This window comes from Giraffa tippelskirchi, chromosome 1, assembly GCF_054371585.1.
Source record: "Giraffa tippelskirchi isolate mGirTip1 chromosome 1, T2T-mGirTip1v1.2.pri, whole genome shotgun sequence".
NCBI classification, from domain to species: domain Eukaryota; kingdom Metazoa; phylum Chordata; class Mammalia; order Artiodactyla; family Giraffidae; genus Giraffa; species Giraffa tippelskirchi.
The window spans coordinates 214,355,322-214,378,002 of NC_137275.1; the positions used below are offsets into that span (position 1 = coordinate 214,355,322).

The 22,681-nt window shown below is 42.0% G+C and overlaps 1 protein-coding gene across 6 annotated transcripts in view; it reads right to left on the reverse strand.

Annotated features, from left to right (window-relative positions):
- Positions 1–579: 579 nt before the first annotated feature.
- The window catches only part of TXNDC8 (thioredoxin domain containing 8), a 46,293-nt gene continuing 24,191 nt past the window's right edge, over positions 580–22,681 (reverse strand). Inside the window, exons 5-10 of one of the 6 annotated variants that reach the window (XR_014077935.1) lie at positions 16,648–16,779; positions 15,081–15,139; positions 12,063–12,153; positions 9,949–10,040; positions 5,176–5,276; positions 580–643 (exon numbers count right to left, since the gene is read on the reverse strand). Coding sequence is in view for 3 of the 6 variants with exons in the window: in XM_081573826.1 (XP_081429952.1) it covers positions 15,077–15,139; positions 15,992–16,057 (129 nt within the window). In the remaining 3 variants the exon portion in view is untranslated. Of the gene's footprint in view, positions 644–5,175; positions 5,277–9,948; positions 10,041–12,062; positions 12,154–15,031; positions 15,140–15,991; positions 16,780–17,298; positions 17,763–22,681 lie in introns of those variants that run through there. The other 5 variants (XR_014077925.1, XR_014077931.1, XM_081573826.1 and 2 more) reach the window with 5 other exon arrangements.

Here is a 22,681-nt window from a genome sequence, read left to right on the forward strand (position 1 = left end):
TGGAAGGACTGATGCTGAAGCTGAAACTCCATACTTTGGCCACCTGATGCAAAGAACTGACTCATATGAAAAGACACTGATGCTGGCAAAGATTGAAGGCAGGAGGAGAAGGGGATGATAGAGGATGATATGGTTGGATGGCATCACCAACTTGATGGACATGAGTTTGAGTAAGCTCTGGGAGTTGGTGATGGACAGGGAAGCCTGGTGTGCTGTAGTCCATGGGGGTCGCAAAGAGTCAGACTCGACTTAGCGACTGAACAACAAGAATATGCACGCGCATCCTTACCAGCAGAAAACCTTTAAGAGAAGAAAACTGAAGGCATAAAGGAATTTTACTTGGTTGGAGGCTCAAGACATAAAAGAAATAAGATTTCATTTGAAACATATGATTGTCTAAGCTGTCTAATTCTAGAACTCTTCAGCAATCACTTGACTAAAAATAAGTAATTCAATGGTCCAATAAATGCATTTAGAATTATTCCTGATATTGATAACTTTGAGGGTACAAGTCAAGGTATCACAAGCAAAGATGTAAACACATTATCAGTTGGATTTTTCTGTTACATTGGCCTTTACCTTTTGTTTATCATCGTCTCTTGGCACACATTTGTGAGGCCCGTGTTCTCTCATGATCCTCCTCCTAGAAAAACAGGGTTAGTCTTTAATTAGAATGTTTATCAGCAAAGGGAAATAAAGAGATCACAATATCTAAAAATCACTGTAAATAACATTTACTGGTTGTGAGGTCGTCTTTGTTTTGCTCATAAAGGATATCTTTACTCCAATAAATCACTTTCTTCATTTCTACTTCACTGCTACTGCCCTCCAGACCACTTCATCTCTTACCCAGACCACAGCCATACACTCGGGACTCATCCCACTCTGACCGTGCTTGCTCCCCTATGACCCATTCCTTACACAACAGTATGTACATCTGAGCAAGTCATTCCTCCGCTTGAAACCCTTTATACCGCCCACAGTTACAAAATGGGAAAACAGATTTAGTTGTGCAGTTCTGATCAGACCTTGTCAGAAGCCAAGATTTCCTCATAAAAATACAAGGACTGGGGAATAGGGATTTTAGCTCTACTTACTTTAGATCCCTTTTTGTCTTTTTCTTGATAGCAGAAACCAGTAACTACTTTGTCAAATAACAAAAGGGCATGTTTTATGGAACCCATTTCCATGGTAAAACAATTTCCAAACAACTATGACACACTGAGGCTTTTCTCCCCTTCAATATCTGTTTTGCAATATATAGGAAACTTATTTTAGTGTTATTCACACTTAGTCATTTTCTAAGGAAACTCATTTAGAAATCCATTCGTTTTTCTAGAGAAATCTGATAACTGAAATATACAATCTAGCACATCCCCATTTGGCCACCCCCAAATCAAACAAACCAGCTTTGTCAACGCCATTTAATCTTGATTGGAGGGCAGTGTTTTCACTTCCTGAACATTTTATCAAAATCACTCATAGACCTCAAATGCATACAATTATATTGAACTTTTAGCCATTCTCTCCTGAAAACAAGCCATGAACTCAGCGGAAATGTGATCTGACCACCACAACAAAAAATGAACTGCGAAGTGGCTGAATTAACTGAATTAAAAGGCAGTCGAGGGACATCCCTGGTGGTCCAGTGGTTAGGCCTCCAAGCTTCCACTTCAGGGGCACAGGTTCAATCCCTGGTCACGGAATTCAGATCCTGCACGCTGCATGACACAGCTCCAAAAAATACAAATAAAAAAATAAAAGGCAGTTGATCTTGTAAACTCTCTGATTTTGGAAGAAATTAAGCCCTACAGGAAAAATAAAACACAAAGAAGTGTGGCTCCGGAGTTGCTTCTTTTGGTAAAGCTTCTCAGATTTCTTGGAAAGCAAATACTATAATATTATCAAAATAATACTGTAGCCTTTCCATATTGGTTGCTTCTGTATTGCTTTCCCTACCATAGCCACATGAATCTCTAGGGCAAGTAGGAACATTCCTTCGATAGGGAAGAGACGGAGACAGGTGACGTGATCTGCCTGAAGTTAACAGCCGGAGACCCTAGATGAGACTCTGCCTAGAGGTCCAAGGCCTTGGTCCTAGGCCTGGCTGTGACTGTTCTTCACGCTGGACAGTCTCACACCTGCATGTGGAGGGAAAACCAACTGGATCACTTCAACTCTGTCTCCGGGACAGGAACCACATGGACCTTAAAAAAGGGAACTTGGCAATTACAGGGGTAGGTCTGGCTTCAGTTATGACTTGCTGAAGAAGGTCAAGTGATGTCACCAAGGACCTACTTTCTCTTTGATCTGTTGATTCTTCAGCCTCTGATTAGCCCTGTTTCTAGACAAGCCTCTTCCCTGTGGTAGCAGTTTGGTTGCTATAGTTTCAAATGTAACCTCCTAGGCCTTCAAATCCAGTGAAAAAGACCAAAAAAAAAGAACCCCTCCCCCCTCAGTAGTCAATATTCAGGTTTTATTATGTCCTGTTAGTTCAGATTGACTGGACCAGTCAACGTGGCCACATATTGGGCCAAGCCGAGGTCACATTCTCTACCCCTTTGGCTAGGCTAGGACTATAAGAGGTAGAATCCTGTAGAAGGAGCCTTCAGGGACCCCCTCAGCTTCTTCAGTAAAATGGCAGCCTTTGGTTACACTGTGTCTCTTAGATTTCACATTGTATGGGAGCAATACTTTTCTATGGAGGAATCAGGGGATGTCAGAAAAAAGGAGTGGTTGCTGAATAGGGGTAAAAATCACCACCCCTGTGCTTTAGGAGCTTGTTCATGTTTGGAATTGTCAATTGTTAAGAGAACTTCTGCTTCATATTTGGCTTCTAGAACTATGCCAGCTGTGAGGGAATGAAGCTGAAAAAGGCTGGAGAGGCTGTGCCCAGCTTATTAGCACTATGTTCAACATCAGCAAAAAACCTTTATCATCATTTAACAAATCAGTAGCCCAAGCATCCCACTGTCCCCTGGCATGTGTGCAGCGTAGCAAATGTCACCACCTAGAACCAAGACGCCCCTTTCATGGTCTAGAGAAGAAAGGAGGGCAGTGTTTCCAGTCTATAACTAATAGTATAATTAAATTGCTCTATTATACTACCCAATGACAACTGATAAATTATCATCAGCCCCCAATCCAAACAGAATTCAGATCATAAATATGTCTTATTCTGAGAAGGTAACAAAGTTAATAGGAATACAGCTTAATTTAGGAGCCAAAAAGTGTTATGCTTTTCATGCTACAGGTTTTTGTTATCTTCATATTGCTAAATGTAGTAGGAGTTAGATTATGATATATGAAAATAGTTTCATTTTACTAGTCAGGATGGAGAAGGCAATGGCAACCCACTCCAGTATTCTAGCCTGGAAAATCCCATGGATGGAGGAGCCTGGTAGGCTGCAGTCCATGGGGTCGCTAGGAGTCGGACACGACTGAGTGACTTCTTTTTCACTTTTCACTTTCATGCATTGGAGAAGGAAATGGCAACCCACTCCAGTGTTCTTGCCTGGAGAATCCCAGGGATGGGGGAACCTGGTGGGCTGCAGTCTATGGGGTCGCACAGAGTCGGACACGACTGAAGCGACTTAGCAGCAGCAGCAGCAGCAGCAGCAGTCAGGATAGGCTAAAGGAGGGCTTCCCTGATAGCTTAGTTGGTAAAGAACCTGCCTGCAATGCAGGACACCCTGGTTCAATTCCTGAGTTGGGAAGATCCACTGGATAGGGGATAGGCTACTGACTCCCAAGCCCAAGTATTCTTGGTCTTCCCTTGTGGCTCAGCTGGTAAAGTGCGGGAGACCTGGGTTCGATCCCTGGGTTGGGAAGATCCCCTGGAGAAGGGAAAGGCTACCCACTCTAGTATTCTGGCCTGGAGAATCCCATGGACTGTATAGTCTATGGGGTCGCAAAGAGTCGGACACATGGGGTTGCAAAGAGTTGGACACAACTGAGCGACTTTCACTTTCACTTCACTTTCAAAAGGAAAGGAAAAGTCCTACTAAGGGACTTTAGCCTGTTTATGCCAGAATTTTGTTAGCCTTAACTTGTAAGTCACTGAACATTCCAGAATTGTTTCCATTTTACCCTTAGGTTAGTTGACACAGGAAGTGTTGTTGGGAAATTCCTTAAGTCACTGACAAAGCAGAAGCTTGCTATTCTAAAACCCAGACTTCAGAAGGCAGTACCATGCTACTTCTGCTTTAAAAATGTCCTTTCCCCTTTCATACTGACATCAATGCTCAAGGACTGGTTCACATTTTAGTAGCTGATGTTGAGGTTTGGCGGAGAAGGCAATGGCACCCCACTCCAGTACTCTTGCCTGGAAAATCCCATGGACGGAGGAGCCTGGTAGGCTACGGTCCATGGGGTCGCTAAGAGTCAGACATGACTGAGCGACTTCACTTTCACTTTTCCTGTTCATGCACCGGAGAAGGAAATGGCAACCCACTCCAGTATTCTTGCCTGGAGAATCCCAGGGATGGCAGAGCCTGGTGGGCTGCTGTCTATGGGGTCACACAGAGTCGGACACGACTGAAGCGACTTAGCAGCAGTAGCAGTTGAGGTTTGGATGATCAGAATTCAGAGTTGCAAGCAACCAAAGCTTACCTAGTATGATTTATTTGCACAGAATTTCTGGTCACGTAGAACTAGGCTTGGAAACTAAGCAGGAGTCAGGGAGGGAGACAGCAGGCTGGACTGCAACCCCAAACAAGTCACAAACCCAGCCTGGTGAGGCCCCTTCTGCCCATTGCCACTAAACACTTGGTTGCCCCTGGAAACTGGATTCCATTGGATTAGGTCTAGGATAAATGTAGGATGCCTAAAGCTGAATTTTAAATAAATGATGCTTTGATAATTCAAATTGGCCTCTGTCTTCCACTAAATCTTAAATTTCTCAGACATACATGTGGGGCAGCAGTGAGGTTCAGATATTTGGGGAGAAAAAAGAGAAATGCCTACTCTATTTTCTCTTTAACATACAATCTTTCCTTTTCTTGTCTGGTGAGTTGGGAACCAGGCATGATGCTGTCATTTTCTTTGCCAGTTTGACTGGTTCAAGAACTCAGGTCTCTCCTTGACCACCAGGGTTGTTTCAGGATGGGATATATGACCCAATCTGGACCATGGAGATGAGAGGCAAGTTTGCTAGAAGATTCTGGAGAAAGTTACCTTATTCCTGAGATCTGCATTGATAAATGATCTCATTTTCCCTCCAGATACTGTTTTCTGTAGTTATAAGGCTGGGAAATTCTGAGCCATCTACTTCCATCCTGAGATGAAGAACACAGAAAGAAAACAAGGCAGAAAGCATCATGGTAATTGCAGAGGAGAAGGGCTAGAACCACTGGATGAAACCCATCCACCCCACCACCACCTGATGCCTCTCCTGCGTCTGGACCTTAAGTTCTGTGTTAACAATACATTTCTATCTGGCTTAAGCAACTTCAAGTTGGATGTTCTGGCACTTACAGTCCAAAAAACCCGACTGAGAAAAGGATTCATGAATATGTAAGCCATTTTCATAAACGTATTATCTGTTGAATTCTGAAAGTTCAGCATCGTGTTTTGATTGAACTAGGAACTGTTGCTCTTACGAAACTGTGAGGCAAAGATTAGTATTTAAATGAATGCAACACAAACAACTACAGATCTGCTTCATTAGGCCAGGGAAAGAAGCAGTTTATGATTATTGCCAGATTCTTGCTTTTTTTGCATGGATGCCCTGAGAGGCTGAGCCAGCCTCCGAGGGAGAGAGATGCATTTAAATTTCTGGAAAGGCCTCCAAAACAAATGTAACTAGTATTTTAGAAAACATTGCCCTCCCTTCCTCGTCTTTCTTCACCCAGGGGACAGCTGCTGCTTTGGCCTAACAACCATCCCCATTTCTTTGGGTAATGACACCCATCTCTTCCTTTGGATAACTCTCTCCCCTCCATGCCCTGTAATTCTGTTGGGACCAGTCAGTCAGGTACCACACCTGCCCCTACCACTAGGCCCAAGCATGGGCAGCTGAGGTCAGGCCAATCAAACTCTCTCAGAAGAGCTTAGCTCTCAAGACTAATGATTACTCAAGGAGTATTACAAGATGGAAAAATCACAGGAGTCTCTCCTAAAGGGCTTCTCTATGAATTTATGTTCCTGAGATGCCTGGAAATGCCCGATTCCTGTCCTTCCTGAGGCTTAATACTGGGGGCCTCCCCAGTGGCTTTACTTAAAGCAGTCAGCCTGAGTTTCTCTTGCAGGTTGTCAAAAACCTTAGCTGACATTCTCTGCCTAAACAATCCTTAAATACAACCAACCCTTCACTGAGGAGTTACATTTTTAATTTTTACTAGGCATATGACTTATATGAATATAAGTCAGCTATAAACCTGTTTATTAACAACTTTGATCATGTGCCTAAATGATCAGATAATCGATTATTAACAAAAACTTTACTGGGCACTAAAGCATTAGGAATTCAAGTAGTTTTATGATCGAAGGAACACATATATAGCATTTATTCTGTCCAAGGTGTTGTTTATTTGTCTTTATAATCTATTGATGTAAATATCATCGTTATCCCCATTTTATAGGTTTTGAAGCTGGAGCAATGAAAAGTTAAGTATGGCCAAGGACACACAGTTAGTAAATGGGAGAGCTGTGATTCAAACCCTGCTCCGACTCCAGTCCACCCACTGTGTAAAATCTGGCATCATCAGAATGCTGAGACTTAAACTATAAAATCAACTTCTAATGAGCAAAATTAGTTTTATGCAAAAGCATCTTAATGCTAGAATGTCTTCCAGTCCAGAAGCAAGAGAGAGAAACAGAGTTGGCTGAAGCCTCCGTGTTTGGACTTTCAGTTTTGGAGGCCGATGAAGACTGCTTAGGGTTTCCAGGGGAAAAAAAAAATCCTCATCTAATTAGTTAGCAAGCACGAACGAAGTCCAAACACCTGCTACTGTTTTTCTTTCACTGTTGCCAGGTGCTCCATGAGCAGCCTTGGATCAATAAGTAATTATAATGGAAGCTGACTATAACTAATTATGCAACTTTAACTTATTAAGTTTATCTCCAGTAAAACACGCCATAAAACTGGGGTATTTTAAAGGTTGTTAGAGAAAAGCAGAGACTCTAGAGGATAAAAACTAAAGAAAAGGCTTTAGAGAAAAGACTAAAGCCTTTTTATCACATTGGACTCAGCTGTGAGTCACCTCCTCCACAGGTGAGTTCTCTCATCTCATATTATTAACTCTTGTAAATATCTATGAAGTTATTCACACACTCATTCAACTAAGTGTTGAGTACCTGCTAGTACAGCATCAGCACTGTCTGGGCACTGGGATGATGGCGGTGAGCAAGCAGACGAAAATCCTTGCCCTCGTGGCACTGGCATTCTATTGGTAGTTTAATTCCCCAGCTGTACAGTTGAAAAGGCCTGAGTTTCTCCCAGTTCCTGTTTCTATTACTATAATGAATGAAAGATGAGTTCATCTGAAGCCTGTGCGAGTCTGTGCAATTATCAGTTGGGCTGGTGCTTCCAGAAGTGGCCACGGAAGGACACTGAGGCTAAAGGCTGCCTGGGAGAGGTGACCATATCTACTGGGAGATGATGATCCATTATTGTCTGTCCAGGATTTCACATGAATGAACCATGCACTCTGTATTCTCAAGCGTAATTCTCACCACCACCTAAGCTCTAAAAGCAGTAGCATTGTGTTTCCTGAAACGGCTGCCTTGGGTTCATCTTCTCTTCTTTTGACCCTCTTCCTAAAGGCGAACCCCTCCCTTCATTCCACATCTTAGATGTGAACTTCCTGTCTAAAGACTATGAAGATCAACTCATTTGAAAATGGAAAACCAAGAACAAACAGATTCTTCCCAAAATACAAGTCGGTTATTTCAGAGGCGTTAATTTCAGAAGGAAAATAGATCAAGTTTGAAAAAACTTACATGGATCCTGCTGGTAAAACAGGAACTTGGGAGACTGGGAAGCAGACAACCAGGAAAGGACTGTGGCAGTTTTTCCCTTGAGCTGTAAAGAACTCTTCACTGTTAAGGGCATAGTCCTGGTGAAGCAGTTCTGAACCACCAGCGGGTGGGGCCTTTGAGGGCTGATTATGTCCTGATGGTGGGGCCCTCATGAAAGGGCTTAGTGCTCTAATAAAAAAGATCCCACAGAACTCGCTGCCAGGTGAGGATACAAGAAGTCTGCAACCACAAGGAAGTTTCTCACCCGACCATATCTGCACCCTCATCCTGGGACTTCCAACCTCCAGAATTGTGAGAAAGAAATTTGTGTCGTTTACAAGCTACCTAGTCTGTGGTATTTTGTTAAGTTTTTATTTTATATTGGAGTATAGTTGATTTACAATGTCATGTTAGTTTCAGGTACACAGCTAAGTGATTCCATTATACATATATCCATTCTTTTTCAGATTCTTTTCCCATATAGGTTATTATAGAATATTGAGTAGAGTTCCCTGTACTATACAGTAGGTCCTTGTTGGGTATCTGTTTTATATGTAATTGTGTGTATATGATAATTCCAAATATCTAGTTTATCCATTCCCCAACCCCAGTGTTTCCCCTTTGGTAACCGTAAGTTTGTTTTTTATGTGTATGAGTCTGTTTCTGTTTTGTAAATAAGTTCATTTGTATTATTTTCTTAGATTGCACATGTAAGTGATACCATATGATATTTGTCTTTTTCTGATTTAAGTCATTTAGTATGATAATCTCTAGGTCCATCCATGTTGCTGCAAATGGCATTATTCCATTCTTTTCTATGAACCGAGTAATATTCTATCACCTCTAGAGCCAGTTTCTTTCTCAAGCTCCCAAAGAGCAGCTGCTTCTGGGCTTTCCTTACCCTCTGCGACACTGGCAGAGAATTATGCGCAGTTGCCTTCATATGTTGAAATCCTCACCCCGAAAAGGTGAGGAGGGGGTTTGGACTCTGGATCAACTAAAGGAGAAGCAGTGACAGAACAGGATGAAATCCTAAGGATACAGAGCTGGAAGGGAGCTTAGAGATCACACAATTCCAACTTTCTCATTGTACAGGTGAGAAAAATTCCATCCCAGGTAAATTGTTCAAAGCCACAGAGTTCCAAGAAGATGATGGTATATATGTATATATATGTGTATGTGTGTATGTGTAAGAGAGAGAGAAAGAGACAGACATGGTTATAAAGGCAGGTGCCAATGAGGACTTTGCTAGGTTTAACTCAAGGTGTCTTAATATGGAAATATGTTTAATGATAGCTACAGTTAAATGAAGCTAGGAACAAATAAGAATTAAGATGGGAGAAGGCCTTCTAAATGATAAATATACGTTTGCTGAAAGTAGATTATGAATCATTCTGAACTCCTTTTCTTGAGCAGCTGGTGAGAAGGGCAGCTGCGGAGGTGGTGACCTCATGGAGGTGTGTTTCTGATGGTGAGTGTCTGGGATTAGGGTACATGTCCAATAGAACATCTTGGCAGGAAATACGGGAATGGCAGTTTTTATGCCAAAACTGTTCTTTACTATTTTAAGAAAGAAATGCCTACTTTTTCAATGTCTCTAGTACTAATTTGCCCAAACTTGGTCTATCAAGGATTTATAAAAGATGGTGTGGAGTCCACAAGTCACCTGGGTTAATTTTTGACCCTACTCTACCCTACTGTGGTTAAATACTGTCACTTTTCTGAAAGGCACTAAAACACTGAACATCTGAAACACTCTGGTCTCTTTGGATGTCTATAGGAGGAAAAAATATTGCTTATGGTACTAGAGGCTGTTGGACAATACAAAAGAAGTTTATAAATAAATCAGTTCATATGTCCAAAGAGATTATATTCTGGCTGGAATAGTAGACATAAAACATCATCATCCTTATCCCCATCATCACTTGAACACATGCTGCAGAGGTGCCATAGAGATGCTTCATGTATATTATTATATTTAATACTCACATTGACCTTTTGGAGGTATCCACGATGGCCCTGTTTACAGATGAGAAAACAGCTCCAGAGATACCTCTGGCCTGGTAGTGGCTGAGTCAGACCTGCAAATGCAAGTTTATTCGACTTTAGAGCCTGTGATTTCTTCTATCATTGCACACTGCCCTCACAGGAATGCCTGAAAGCAAAACACTGTGATTCACTGCCTACCTGATTAAGAGAGACAGAACTGGCCCCAACGTAGAGTAGATTTGTCCTTGGCTGCAGCTGCTATTTAGCATGCCTGTCTTTGGATTCAGTAGATCAAGTTCTCACCCTCACAATGTGATCTATGGGAGACACCTATAGACTAGAAACGTTGGTAGAAGCCACACAGTCTGTAACTTGTTATTATGTGTGTTAAAGACAAGATACAGAATAGCATTGACAGTGGGTCTACTCTGTAGATTATGAATGTATTAGATTTGAGCATGTTATTTTTCCCTCTTCAAACCTGCATTTCTAGGCAGGAATAAAAATGTATTCCTGGTCTTAGTTGTACTGCACACACAGGGATGGAGGGCCACTACCTTTGTCTTAGGAAGCTAAGTCTCACTGGAGACAGTCATGGGGTTGCCAGGTTTAGCAAATAATACAGGGCACCCAGTTAACTATTACATGGGACATACTTACACTAAAAAATCTGAAATTCAGATTTTACTAGGCACCATGTATATTATCTGGCACCCTAGGCAGGCAAAAAAATCCACCATACCCCACAAAAGATGGTAGCTCTAATAGTTGTGCGTACAAAGCTCCATAGTCACTCAAGAGAAGGAATGCTCTTCTCTGGGATTGCGGAGGGAGGCTTCACATGACTGTGTGGACTCACTTGAAGGAACGGTGTGTTTGCTAGTGATGTTGAAGACTGTTTGGCAGGCAGAGATGCGAGGAGGCAATTTCAAATTCAGGGAAGACTACAGAGCTTGACATAATGATAATGCCTGGAGTCCATGGACAATGGGAGAAGGGCAAACATGAACATAAGGGCCAAATCATGAAGGGCTTTGGCAGAAAGATGAATGATTCACAATTTCATTCTGCCATCAACAGGAAACCATTCCACTTCTACTTGTTTTATTTCTTTCATATAATCAGAGTTTGATTACATTTTCACAAAAGGGAAGCCACAGACCCATGTGACCATGAGAGATAATTTCAAGTAGTAATTTCTGATGATTTGGAGTAGTATGGGGAATGTGGTATTAAGTCGCTTTGACACAGGGAGAAAGCTATTTTTTTTTCCAGTTCAATTTAAAACCCTTAATTTTATTTTTATGTGTACATAAAAATTAATAGGCAGTACTTCCCTTATGGCACAATGGATAGGAATCTGCCTGCCAATGGAGGGGACATGGGTTCAATTCCTGGTCCGGGAAGATTCCACATGCCGTGGAGCAACTAAGCCCAGGAGCCACAATAACTGAGCCCGAGTGCTACAACTATTGAAGCCTGCATGCCTGGAGCCTGTGCTCCAGGACAAGAGGAGCCCCTGCTTGCCATAACTATAGAAAGCTCACACAGCAACTAAGTCCCAGTGCAGTCAAAAAATAATAGAAATTTTAAAAAAATAGGTTTTATTTTTTTATGGAAGGATAATTGCTTTACAGAATTTTTTTTGTTTTCTGTTAAGCCTCAACATGAATCAGCCACAGGTATACATATATCCTCTCCCTTTTGAACCTCCCTCCCATCTCCCTCCCCATCCCACCCCTCTAGGTTGATACAGAGCTCCTGTTTGAGTTTCCTGAGCCATACAGCAAATTCCTGTTGGCTATCTATTTTACATATGGTAATGTAAGTTTCCATGTTACTCTTTTCATACATCTCACCCTCTCCTCCCCTCTCCCCAGGTCCATAAGTCTATTCTCTATGTCTGTTTCTCCAATTGCTTCCCTGTAAATAAATTCTTCAGTACCATTTTTCTAGGTTCCGTATATGTACAATATTTATCTTTCTCTTTCTGACTTATTTCACTCTGTATAAATAGGTTCTAGGTTCATCCACTTCATTAGGACTGACTCGAATGTGTTCCTTTTTATGGCTGAGTAATATTCCATTGTGTATATGTACCACAACTTCCTTACCCATTCATCTGTTGACGGACATCTAGGTTGCTTCCATCTTCTAGTATGGAATCTGTCCAGTGTTGGAGAAGACTCTTGAGAATCCCTTGGACTGCAAGGAGATCAAACCAGTCAATCCTAAATGAAATCAGTCCTGAATATTTATTGGAAGGACTGATGTTGAAGCTGAAACTCCAAAACTTTGGCCACCTGATGCAAAGAACTGACTCATTTGAAAAGACACTGATGCTGGGAAAGATTGAAGGCAGGAGGAGAAGGGGACGACAGAGGATGAGATGGTTGGATGGCATCACTGACTCGATGGACAGTCAGTGGACTGACTCGATGAGTTTGAGCAAGCTCTGGGAGTTGGTGATGGACAGGGAAGCCTGGTGTGCTGCAGTCCATGGGGTTGCAGAGAGTTGAACACAACTGAGCGACTGAACTGATGTTAAAACTGAGAAACCAACACAGGTATGTTACTGTGGACTAAATACCAGATTTTACTTACACTTCATCATTTTTCCCACTCATGCCCCTTTTCTGCTTTAGGTCCCATTCAGGGTACCACGTTGCATTTAGCTTCGTGTGTTGTGGGTCTCCTCTGGCCTGTGCAGTGGTCTGGATGCCAGAGAATTAGAGATGAGAAAGACAACATGCTCCCACTCTATGGGAATGTTTCAGCCAAAACACTGTAAGGGTCAAGATAAGCAACTCAAGGTTCAACAGAGATCAAGAGAGCTGGTACCAGAGCCCTGGTACCCCTCACCACTCCCTGTTGCTGTCCTTCTCCTGTTTGTCCCTTCCTCAGTGAAGCAAACAGGTTGGTACTTGCATTTCAAGGGACTGAGATCAACTTATCATGCAGAAGAAGTACAACAACCTTTTTATGACTGCTTTTAACCTTTTGTTCTTGAGCTAACATTTAATTGGGAGATCAAGGAAGCCAAATACTCCAGGTGTACATTATCGCACATTTTAACATCTTTGAAATCGAGATGCCTCTGACAAGAAGTGGCACCTCATAATCTCAGTGGACCAGGTGGCAGGTCTGACTTGGTTGTCACTGTGTGTGCACAGACTTGGCTGAAGCTGTTCATGTGTGGTTATCTGAATTAATGTAGAAGCATTGTTGATGCCCTAGAAGTTTTTAATTGCAGTTTAAAATGTCTTTTAAAAGAATACACTGTCAGCATTGAAGTGAAAAGTTATTGTAGATGCAGAACGACCTGATCACACAGCAAGAGGATGTACATTTGGGACCCATGAAGGTGAAACAGGAGGGAAGGGAGCAGGGCTTAAGAATGACATAGCCCAAGGACACGACATAAACTGATTAGAACCAAATAGGTAAAACAGGACAGACAGCTTCCACCAGACCTTAAGCCTCAGTATATGCTCATTGTAACACATCAGCAAGCTAAATGACACATCCACAGGCACCATGATAGATCCAAGGCCAACCATAAACATCAAAAAGTGGGTGGTGACACAATTCCTGGAAATCCTCACCCCTGTCCCAAAGTAGCTGGAATACTCCTACCACTCATTAGCCTATGAAGTTACCCACCCCTATAAAAACTGACAACCTTACACCCTGATGCTGCTCTCACCTTCAGAGATGGCTCACACTCTGTCTGTGAAGTGTGTCTCTCTAAATAAAACCACTTCTTACCTATCACTTTGTCTCTTACTGAATTCTTTCTGTGAGGAGACACCAAGAACCTGAGCTTCAGTAAGTCCGGATCCCAGTTAAAGGACTGTGGGTTCAAGTCCCAAACATAGTTAAACAGTTTCAACATCATGTTGGTAGCTTGAAATCTACCAAGTACAGCACAGAAATTGGTAATCACTACAAGCTTTTTCCACCCAGAGAGCCCATTAAACATTTACCCATACATGTCTACCTACAGGATTGTTGCAAAGGTTAAATGAGGCAATGGACGCAAAGGACTTGAAACTGAGCAGGATCCCATGGGGCTCCTGGGCACAAAAATGTTTCTGTGTCCCCTGTTTCTTGTTTGTAGGAAATAGGCTTCATTCATCCTCCATTCACTCTCCTGAGTTCCAAAAGGCAGGTTCAAATAGTTACTAATAAGGGAAAGAGACAAGGGAGGAGCAGCCAAGAAACAACAGTGCAGCCTTGGAGCAGGGTCCTGGTTCCCCCTCAAGTGATACACACAGCAATATCTTTGAGCTGTTTTGCAGATACTGACACCCCACCAGACGGGAAAGTTAACTGTATGCTGCCTACAAGCATAAAGACCCCAGGCCAGTTGCAACTAGAAGGTTGATGGTGCTGACTCCCAATTACCTCACCCCCAACTGATCAGAAGAATGTCCATGAGCTGATCACACCCTCCTCTTTGAACAATTACTATAAAATTCCTCACTACCCTCTCCAGGTCAGGACACGTAGTTTTGAGGACATGGCCTCCTTTGCCTGGTAAAGCAATAAAGCAGTTTTTTTTTTTTTCCCCACTTCACCCAAAACTCTGTCTCTAAGGTTCCATTTGGTACTGGTGTACAGAGGTCAAATCTCAGCTACAGGCTTGGCATATTGCCTAGCATATAGTAAGTATTTATACATGTAACCATAGCTGTATACACCGTGCTTTCTTTTATCCAATGACATGGTTCCAATACAAGGTGATGCACTGGAGAAGCATTTTGTACCACAAACAATGGCTCAATTGGGAAGAATTTGCTATATATTTGGGGTGCACCAAACCAATAAGACTTCTATATGTTTCTTGATTGCTATGATAGATCCCATCTTCTGCAATCTCTGGAAAACCTTCTCACTGAACTGGTATTACTCAGCTGTGCAAGGCTGAAAGAATGGAAATGACACAATCTCTGACAGCACAAGAGTTTCGACAATTTTTGCAGTGAAATTGCAATATGGAATTCAACCTGTAAAGCACTAGGAGAGAGATCAATAGAATACTACAATGTTTGCTGGAAATAAAAACACAACACATTCACTGTGGCCTTTTAAAACACTGCAAGTGTATTTTGTCTTGGAGATCAGCTTACATGAATTCTCGAATCTTTTCTTCCAGTTTTTTAGCATCAGCTCCACAAAGTTCATAAATCTGTTCACAAATACACAAAGGTGAAATATTTGTTGGTTCAAATATGGCAAAGTTGAAGCTTTGTGGAATTTTGTTCCTGTTTATAAATTTATCTACTACTCACTTCCATCGTCTGCAAGATACTTTAAATACAAATACACATTAACACACTAAATGTCTGACGTTTTAATTATTTGGCACCTTTTCAAAATTGCTTATGCTAATATTTTAACAGATTTATGTCATTTTCCATGATATTCCTCTAAACTAAGATCTAAAACATATCATGTTGGAAATGAGGAAACCCAATCATCAAAACTTCTCAGGGCATTTATACACTGACCTTGAGGGCTTGCTAATTCATATATATGATCCCCTAAAATCAAATGGCTTGTGATTTCCCATGCCCTGACTTTAGTTCAGGTAATAATAATGATTCTAAGAAGCACATTTTCAATTTTTCACATCTCTGAGTTAGGATGGTGCATCTATCAATGAACATCTTATATCTGATGAAACATAGAAGTTAAAGACCCTTACTCTTCATGATCAGTTTAGTACCAATTGTATGAGGTGGGTTGGAGAAAAGGAAGAGTGTGGGTAAACTGAAGCTGAGATTTGGTGAAGACTTGAGTTTCTAGTGAGGGAGGTTTCAGCAGCCAGAAATGGTGTTAGGACTTTGGGGGCAGGGGTTAGAAAAGTCTAAGACAATTACTTTCAGTGCTCAGTGTGCAACAGGGAAGAAACTACGCCCACATCTAATGATTCTGCTTCCCCAGGTAGCAGCATGGTGCCTGTGGGCATCATGGTTCATTCTATTTCTCGAAAGTCAACCCCACTCTTGTGCTTCTGTCTTGATCCCATTTCACTTACCGGCTCGCTCAGGGATCCACTTCTATAACAGCAAATTGCTCTTTTGATTCTCGAGAATAGGGTTACCTAAGTGTGGGTGCAGAATTTCATGATTTATCTGGGTTGTCTGGTTTGTAGCCATCTCCTCTATAACTAGTTCTCTTGGCCTTGGCCACCAGGGGAGCAAGGTGTCAGAAAGGATCTGCAAAAGGCTCTTTCTTAAGAGTCAGTGGCAGCTGGATGGAGCCTCTAGGGCATGATGGGAGTCTCATGCTCCTCTCAGGCTAGGGCAGGCACCAAGCCAAGAAGTCTTGGCAATAACATAGGTAGGGCTTGGTCACCTGAATGACCGGGCTTGGCCAGGGGTAGAAAAAGGATGGTAAGCTTAGCCAACTGACCAAAGTACTGAAACCACTGCCAGGAAACTCCTGATCAAGATGAGGCAAAGGAAGCAAGCCTTTGCCTGCTTGGCATGCTCCATAAGGCTGGGAGCGGGGGCATGCTTTTTTCACTTTCTTAACTTGGGGATATTTGGACTTCCCAGACAGCTCAATCTGGTCAGAAAGGAACTTTGTCCCTGGTCTCTAACCAATGCCGGGGTGGAAAGCAGGGTGGAAGAGGCTTGGGGTTCACTCCAGTCTCAGTCTGTCTTTCCCCCTGTTTTTGACTATGTTTGCAGTGGCTCCCACTTATCCTTCCTTGTGGCTTCTGTCCAAGGTTCCTCCTGAGTCTCTATCCTCTACTCCTCTGCTTCAGGAGTGGCTTGACTCCAGTGAAGGCACACGTAATAGCTGAGCGGAAGAAAGGCGCTGGCAAAGAAGGGATGAGAAGTTCCCAAGGTGTGTCTGTTCCCCATGACCACTGCCACGCAATTCTAGACAGTCCCCCGCACCCCCAGTGGTCTAGAAGATGCTGTTTTATCATTCTTATGGCAATGATTCTAGTGGATCTGATTCTGACGCCTTATCTTAGGATCTTCCCCACTGCTAAAAAGCAGTGTGGAGCTAAAGAGTTTGGGGGCCCCTAAAAATGGGCTTCTCTTCTTGGATGAGACTTCCCTGAATGGAGGGGTGGCACAATCTGTAGGGGTATTAGAAACAGGAGAGCTCACCTCGAAGAGAGATTTCCAGGGGGAGGGAGGGGGCGGTGATTTCCATGACCACAGGGATTGTGGTATGCCCATGCTGTGAGTTGGGCAGCCAGAAGCCACAAATGCACCAAGAACCTTGGCAACCATGGAATTTGACTCCTCTTCCTTCTAGATACATTGAATCTAACACAGGGCACCATCACCCACCCAGGTACCTGAGCCAGGAAACTGAGGCCACTTAAAATACTCACATATATTCAGAACACTGCACAAACGGCAGCATACAGCTTGGAGAGTTATTACAAAAGAGAGCCCACTCGTATAACCATGTCCAGATCAAGAGGTAGATACAGCCTAGCTCCTCGATCCCAATCATTACCCTGTGCCCAAAGCCAAAGTCTATTCCAGATTTTTTGCCACAAATGGGCTTGGTCTTTGAACTTTTATAAATGGAATTCTATAGTATGTTGTGTGTATTCTTCTGCATCTGGCTTCTTACTCAACACGATGTTTCTGAGATTTATCTGTGTAATGGCCATACATTCATTTTCAGCTTTTTTTTTTTTTTTTAGTATTCTATTGCATGACTGTAACACAGTTTATCCATTTGGGCTATGACCAACAGTGGTGCTAGGAACATCCTTTGTGCAGACATCTTTGGGGGCATATGGACATCCATTCTTGTTGGGTTCTGTCGTTTACCTGAAAGGGGGATTACTGAGTTCAGCTTTTGTAGGAGCTACCCAACAGTTTTTCAAAGTAATCGCATCAGTGTAAATCCCACCAGCAGAGGATAAGTGTCCTGCTTGTTCCACACGCTTGACAGCACGTGGTACTGCCAGTCTTTTTCATGCTAACCATTTAGTGGCTTTAGGTGACATTACATTTGTGTCTGAATTCCATGGTTTTTGCCCAATCAACTTTCCCCTGGATTTTAGCAACAGCTTACGCTTTGTTTCTTTCTCCAGTTTTATGCCCTTGAGACTTTTTCTCCCCCTCAAAGCTCAGAAACACAAATCCTGTCATGCTATTTCTCGTTGTGAAATTCTTGAGTGTTTTTCCATCATCATAAAATTCAAGCTTCTTACAGGGGTTCCTTGATTTTATCTTTTCCACCTCCACTGTTGGTCTCTACCATAAACTCTGGACTCAAGCAAAAATTTATAGCTGGATTTGTTTGTTCATTTAATAAATACTTAATGAGTGCCTACACGATCCAGACATACAATGAAGAAAACAAGACAAAATCCCACCACAGAGCTCACATTCTAGTGATAATTAAATACTCTTGGTGTATGATTACTAAATAATTTCTGACCTCATACCAGAGACACTTTATAACTCTCTGCTTATGCTCATCTTTAATCACTTGCAAAACTTGATAATCCTTTCAGGTTTAACTCATGAAGACTTCCCTGAAGTCTTTTTCTGTCATCTCATAGTAGCCAGTGCAATTCCACAATCCAAGAGTTGATTTTATTACCCATCTTTCCCACTAGACCAAGGATGGGGACTATATTTTTCCTCCACAGTTTTAGTATCTAGCTCAGAACCTTCCCTAGAGTAGGTGCTCTATTAGAATAGTATTAACCCTGAAGTGAATTGAGCTAAGTTGAATCCTGGTCATTGAGGGCCGGGTCCAAGACTCAGTGCTAAGTTTTGGGGATTAGGTGTCATCTATCTTATTCTTTGTCCAGTTTGCCAAAGGCAAACATTATATTTTTGTCTCCCTGTCTAGCACAGGTCTTTGCATAGAGGAGTTTAATAAATGTAGGTAACAAATGAGGAGCAGTTTACTGATAAGGGCTTATTTCACAAGTAGCTTTCTTTTGAAGGGATATATTTGCAAGGCCATTAACATCGAATTTCTGCCCCAAATATTTTTTCATTTTGACCTGAATGTTTAGTTGTACCTCTCAAAGCATGCTCCACTCTGAAGCATTAAGAAGTAGTGTTTACCTTGCTCTTCTCAACATCTTCAATTTTCTTGTACAGCTGCCATCCTAGTAATGACTGCTAATGAAAATTTCAAGCTCCAGTTTGCAAAGACCAGTGGAATACGTGGTGGTTGTTCATGCATTAGAGCACTGCCAACTACGTCCAACAATCAGTGAAAAGAAAAACCCCAGGGACTTTCCTGGTGGTCCTGTGGCCAAGACTCTACGCTCCCAATGCAGAGGTCCTAGGTTCCATCCCTGGTCAGGGAAGTAGATTCTATATGTTGCAACTAAAAGTTTGCCTACCACAACTAAAGATCTTGCGTGCCGCAACTGAGGCCCAGCACAGCCAAATAAATAAATAAATAAATAAATAGAAAACCCAAACTTCCATTATGGACATTTTCAAACATACACAAAAATAGAGAATAACAACATGAACACCAGCCCTCCATTTACCCACCACCCAGGTGTAACCAGAGGCAGTTTTTTATGCCAAAGACATGCAATCACCTATAAAGACTTTATTCCTGCCACTGGGAAAATGCAAGGGTGCTGGTATATTCTAAGAATATACATCAAGGAGTCTGGCTAGTGATGTCCTTATAGAATAAGTATAAAATGCTTTGGTCAGTTGATACACAACTGAGTGAATACTGAAGTTACATTTGGACCACTTGTGTGAAAGTTCAACAATTTTCAGACATCTGTAGTTAGAAACAACAACAGCAGCAATACAATTCTCAAAGCAACAGCAACAACCAACATAAACCAAAAAGCCCAACCAAACTAACCCGCACAAGATACTTCTTGGGGGATGGGCTGTGGAAATACTTGTATGAACAATACAAGTTTATAATTGAAATAGTATGATATTCTTTTTCTTCTAAGACATTATATGTGATTAATAAGATGAAAAGGGTATATCCAACAACGGAACGTTTAAAAGTACCTTAACCTTCTATTGAGGGGTGGACAGTGTTAATTACAGTTGTTTCCTATCTTGGCTTTTTTCTCTGACTCCAGCCACACTCATTCTTTCCTCAGAACCATCTGCATCATATTTCAGGTATTTGTACACTTTCTCTTTCACTTTCACAACACCCAGGGCAGACTCTGCAAATGCAAGCAGGTAAATGCAGGTTTTTGGAGCTGAGCAAAATCTAACCAAGAAGACACGGCCTCTTTGAAACAGTCTGTTTCAAACAACTTGAATTTACTTGCACCTGAATTCAAGAAAAGAGCATATAAAGCAATCTGTTAGCTAATCTTTCCTTGATCTATACTAGCCCTTTTATCAACTTGTTCCAGTAGTGAGATTTTGATAATACACTTATTCATTTTCCTGTAGTAGAGTTAGAAACTGCCTATGCACCTGTTTCTCAGTGTACCGGTAGCATAAATACTTTTTTGGTAAGGCACCTGGTAATACCCATTTTAGGTTTTACAGGCCATATGGTCTCTGTCAAAACTACTCAAATCAACTCTCTGTACTATCTACCACTTTTACGTAAATCTAAATTTTTTCTCTATAAAGTTATATAATGTTGAAAATACAGTATACTTTTTATAATGACAATGCAGCAATAAACTTCCTTTTACTAAAGAAAAATCTCCTCAAGTTATTAGGAGAACCACTGAGTAAAACTACCCAAGCTGGCTAGGCATGATAATAACCACTTGAGTGAGTTATCTTATGACAGGAGGTCCTGGTAAGGAATGTGGAACTAAGAAGCTACATCAACCAGAAGAATTTGGGAAAGGTCTAAAGGAGAGAGGAGATGCCAGTTCATATGTCCTACCAACCTCCCAGAATCCTTCTCACTGGAATCCATCTTGGCTGAGTGATACATGTGCTACCAGGAAGAACCCTGAGTTGTAACGATTGGTCAGAGACAACCCGGAAACCAATTCAATTACCATAAAACCTGAGACTTCAAGTCACATGAAAGCAGTTCTCCTGGGTTCCCTCACCTTCCTGCTCTCTGCTCAGGCGCCCCTTCCCTATCAAATCTTTTGCTTTTCAACACGTGCATCTCCTCAGACAATTCATTTCCGAGTGTTAGACAAGAGGCCACTCTCAGGCCATGGGAGGGGTCCCCCTTCCTGCAACAAAAACAGCTATTGTAGTGCAAAGGTAGCTGTAGATAATATTTAAACAAATGGACATGGCTGTGTCCCAGTAAAACTGAGGGTCAGATTTGTCCCTGGGGCCATAGTTTGCCAACTATGAATAACTATGCCATCAACTGAAGCTGCCTGAAAGTTAGTCACTCAGGACAAGGTGGCTTTCTGTTGGAGGGGGAAAAAGAGGCATGAATCTAGTGTTGTGGGAATTTATGTCAAGCTGCACTGAGAGTATGACAAGTGATTTTGGACTCTGGCCAGAGAAAATGTTATCCTGCCCATTACTGGAAGAGTGGGAGGGAATTTTATTCTCGGGGATAAAAATAGTTTTGGAGCCATTCCTTTCAATGGCACATACTATTGTTTTTACATTTCCATTAAGCAATCTGCTCAACTGTCCAGTATTGGGAAAATATACCTGTTTGCTATATCCCTTCACTTTCTTCTCCCTAAGTTCAAAGGTAAGCTTATCAGCTGAGCCTGGACAAAGGAATGAGCTCATGCCTGTCCTCCTCTTCCTTTTAGGAGTGTCTGCTCAAGGGACAGGTCTGTCTCCTTCTGGAAAGCATATTGGAAGTAAGCCTAATATCTGCCTTTTAAAGATAGCTCTAGAAAGCTATCACCCTCCCTTTGGGGGCTAAATAGTTACAAAAAGCAGCTTCCCTTTGGCTCAGATGGTAAAGAATCTGCCTGCAAGGCAGGATAGCCAGGTTCAATCAGGGCCTGGAAGATTCCTTTGGAGAATGGAATGGCTATCCATGCCAGTATTCTTGGCTGAAGAATTCCATGGACAGAGGAGCTTGGCAGGCTACAGTCTACAGAGTCTCAAAGAGTTGGTCACAACTGAATGACTAACACTTTTTTTTCACCGTTACAAAAACAGTAGTATCTCCTCCACCTGGGTGGGTAAGTTTGTCCTCTGCAGTCCCAGATTCTCCCATAGAAGGGTCATCTCAAGGTCTAGGTTCCAAGAATCTAGTGGAAAGTCTTCAGACATGGATCCAAGCCATGTTCTTCAATTACCACAATTTAGCACTACTGCTACTTTTAATAAAGGTGACACTTCAATTTTCCACATGAATCCATGTGAGAAAAAAGGTTAACATAACAGGTCTGGTTGGTTATTCTTGGTGTGTCTCCAAGAGAACCATGACTTCACTAAGTCCTGGGGATTATGGTCTTCCAAGTGTTCCTTGTGTTAGTAATGGATGATTTTGTTGTATATATCTCTGGAGCAATGGACTATGCCATTGCTGGCTTATTAAGGTGCTTTGCAAAAACATCAATAATGATGATGTGCACCTAATCTTACTGTTGAGTTTCCATTGTTATGGATGGTTGTGAAGCAATGGTTGCTTAGCAAGGTATGTCTGTGTGACCAGTCCCCATATAAAAATACTCAGACTCAGAGACTCAAAAAGGCATCACTAGGCAGAGACATTCCACATATATCCTTGAGCTAGGGAGTGCTTGTCCAGGGGTACTTAGAAACTTAGGTACTGCTAAGTTGCCCTGGACAAGGAAGAACATCAGAAATGTGTGCTGGACCTTTCTAGA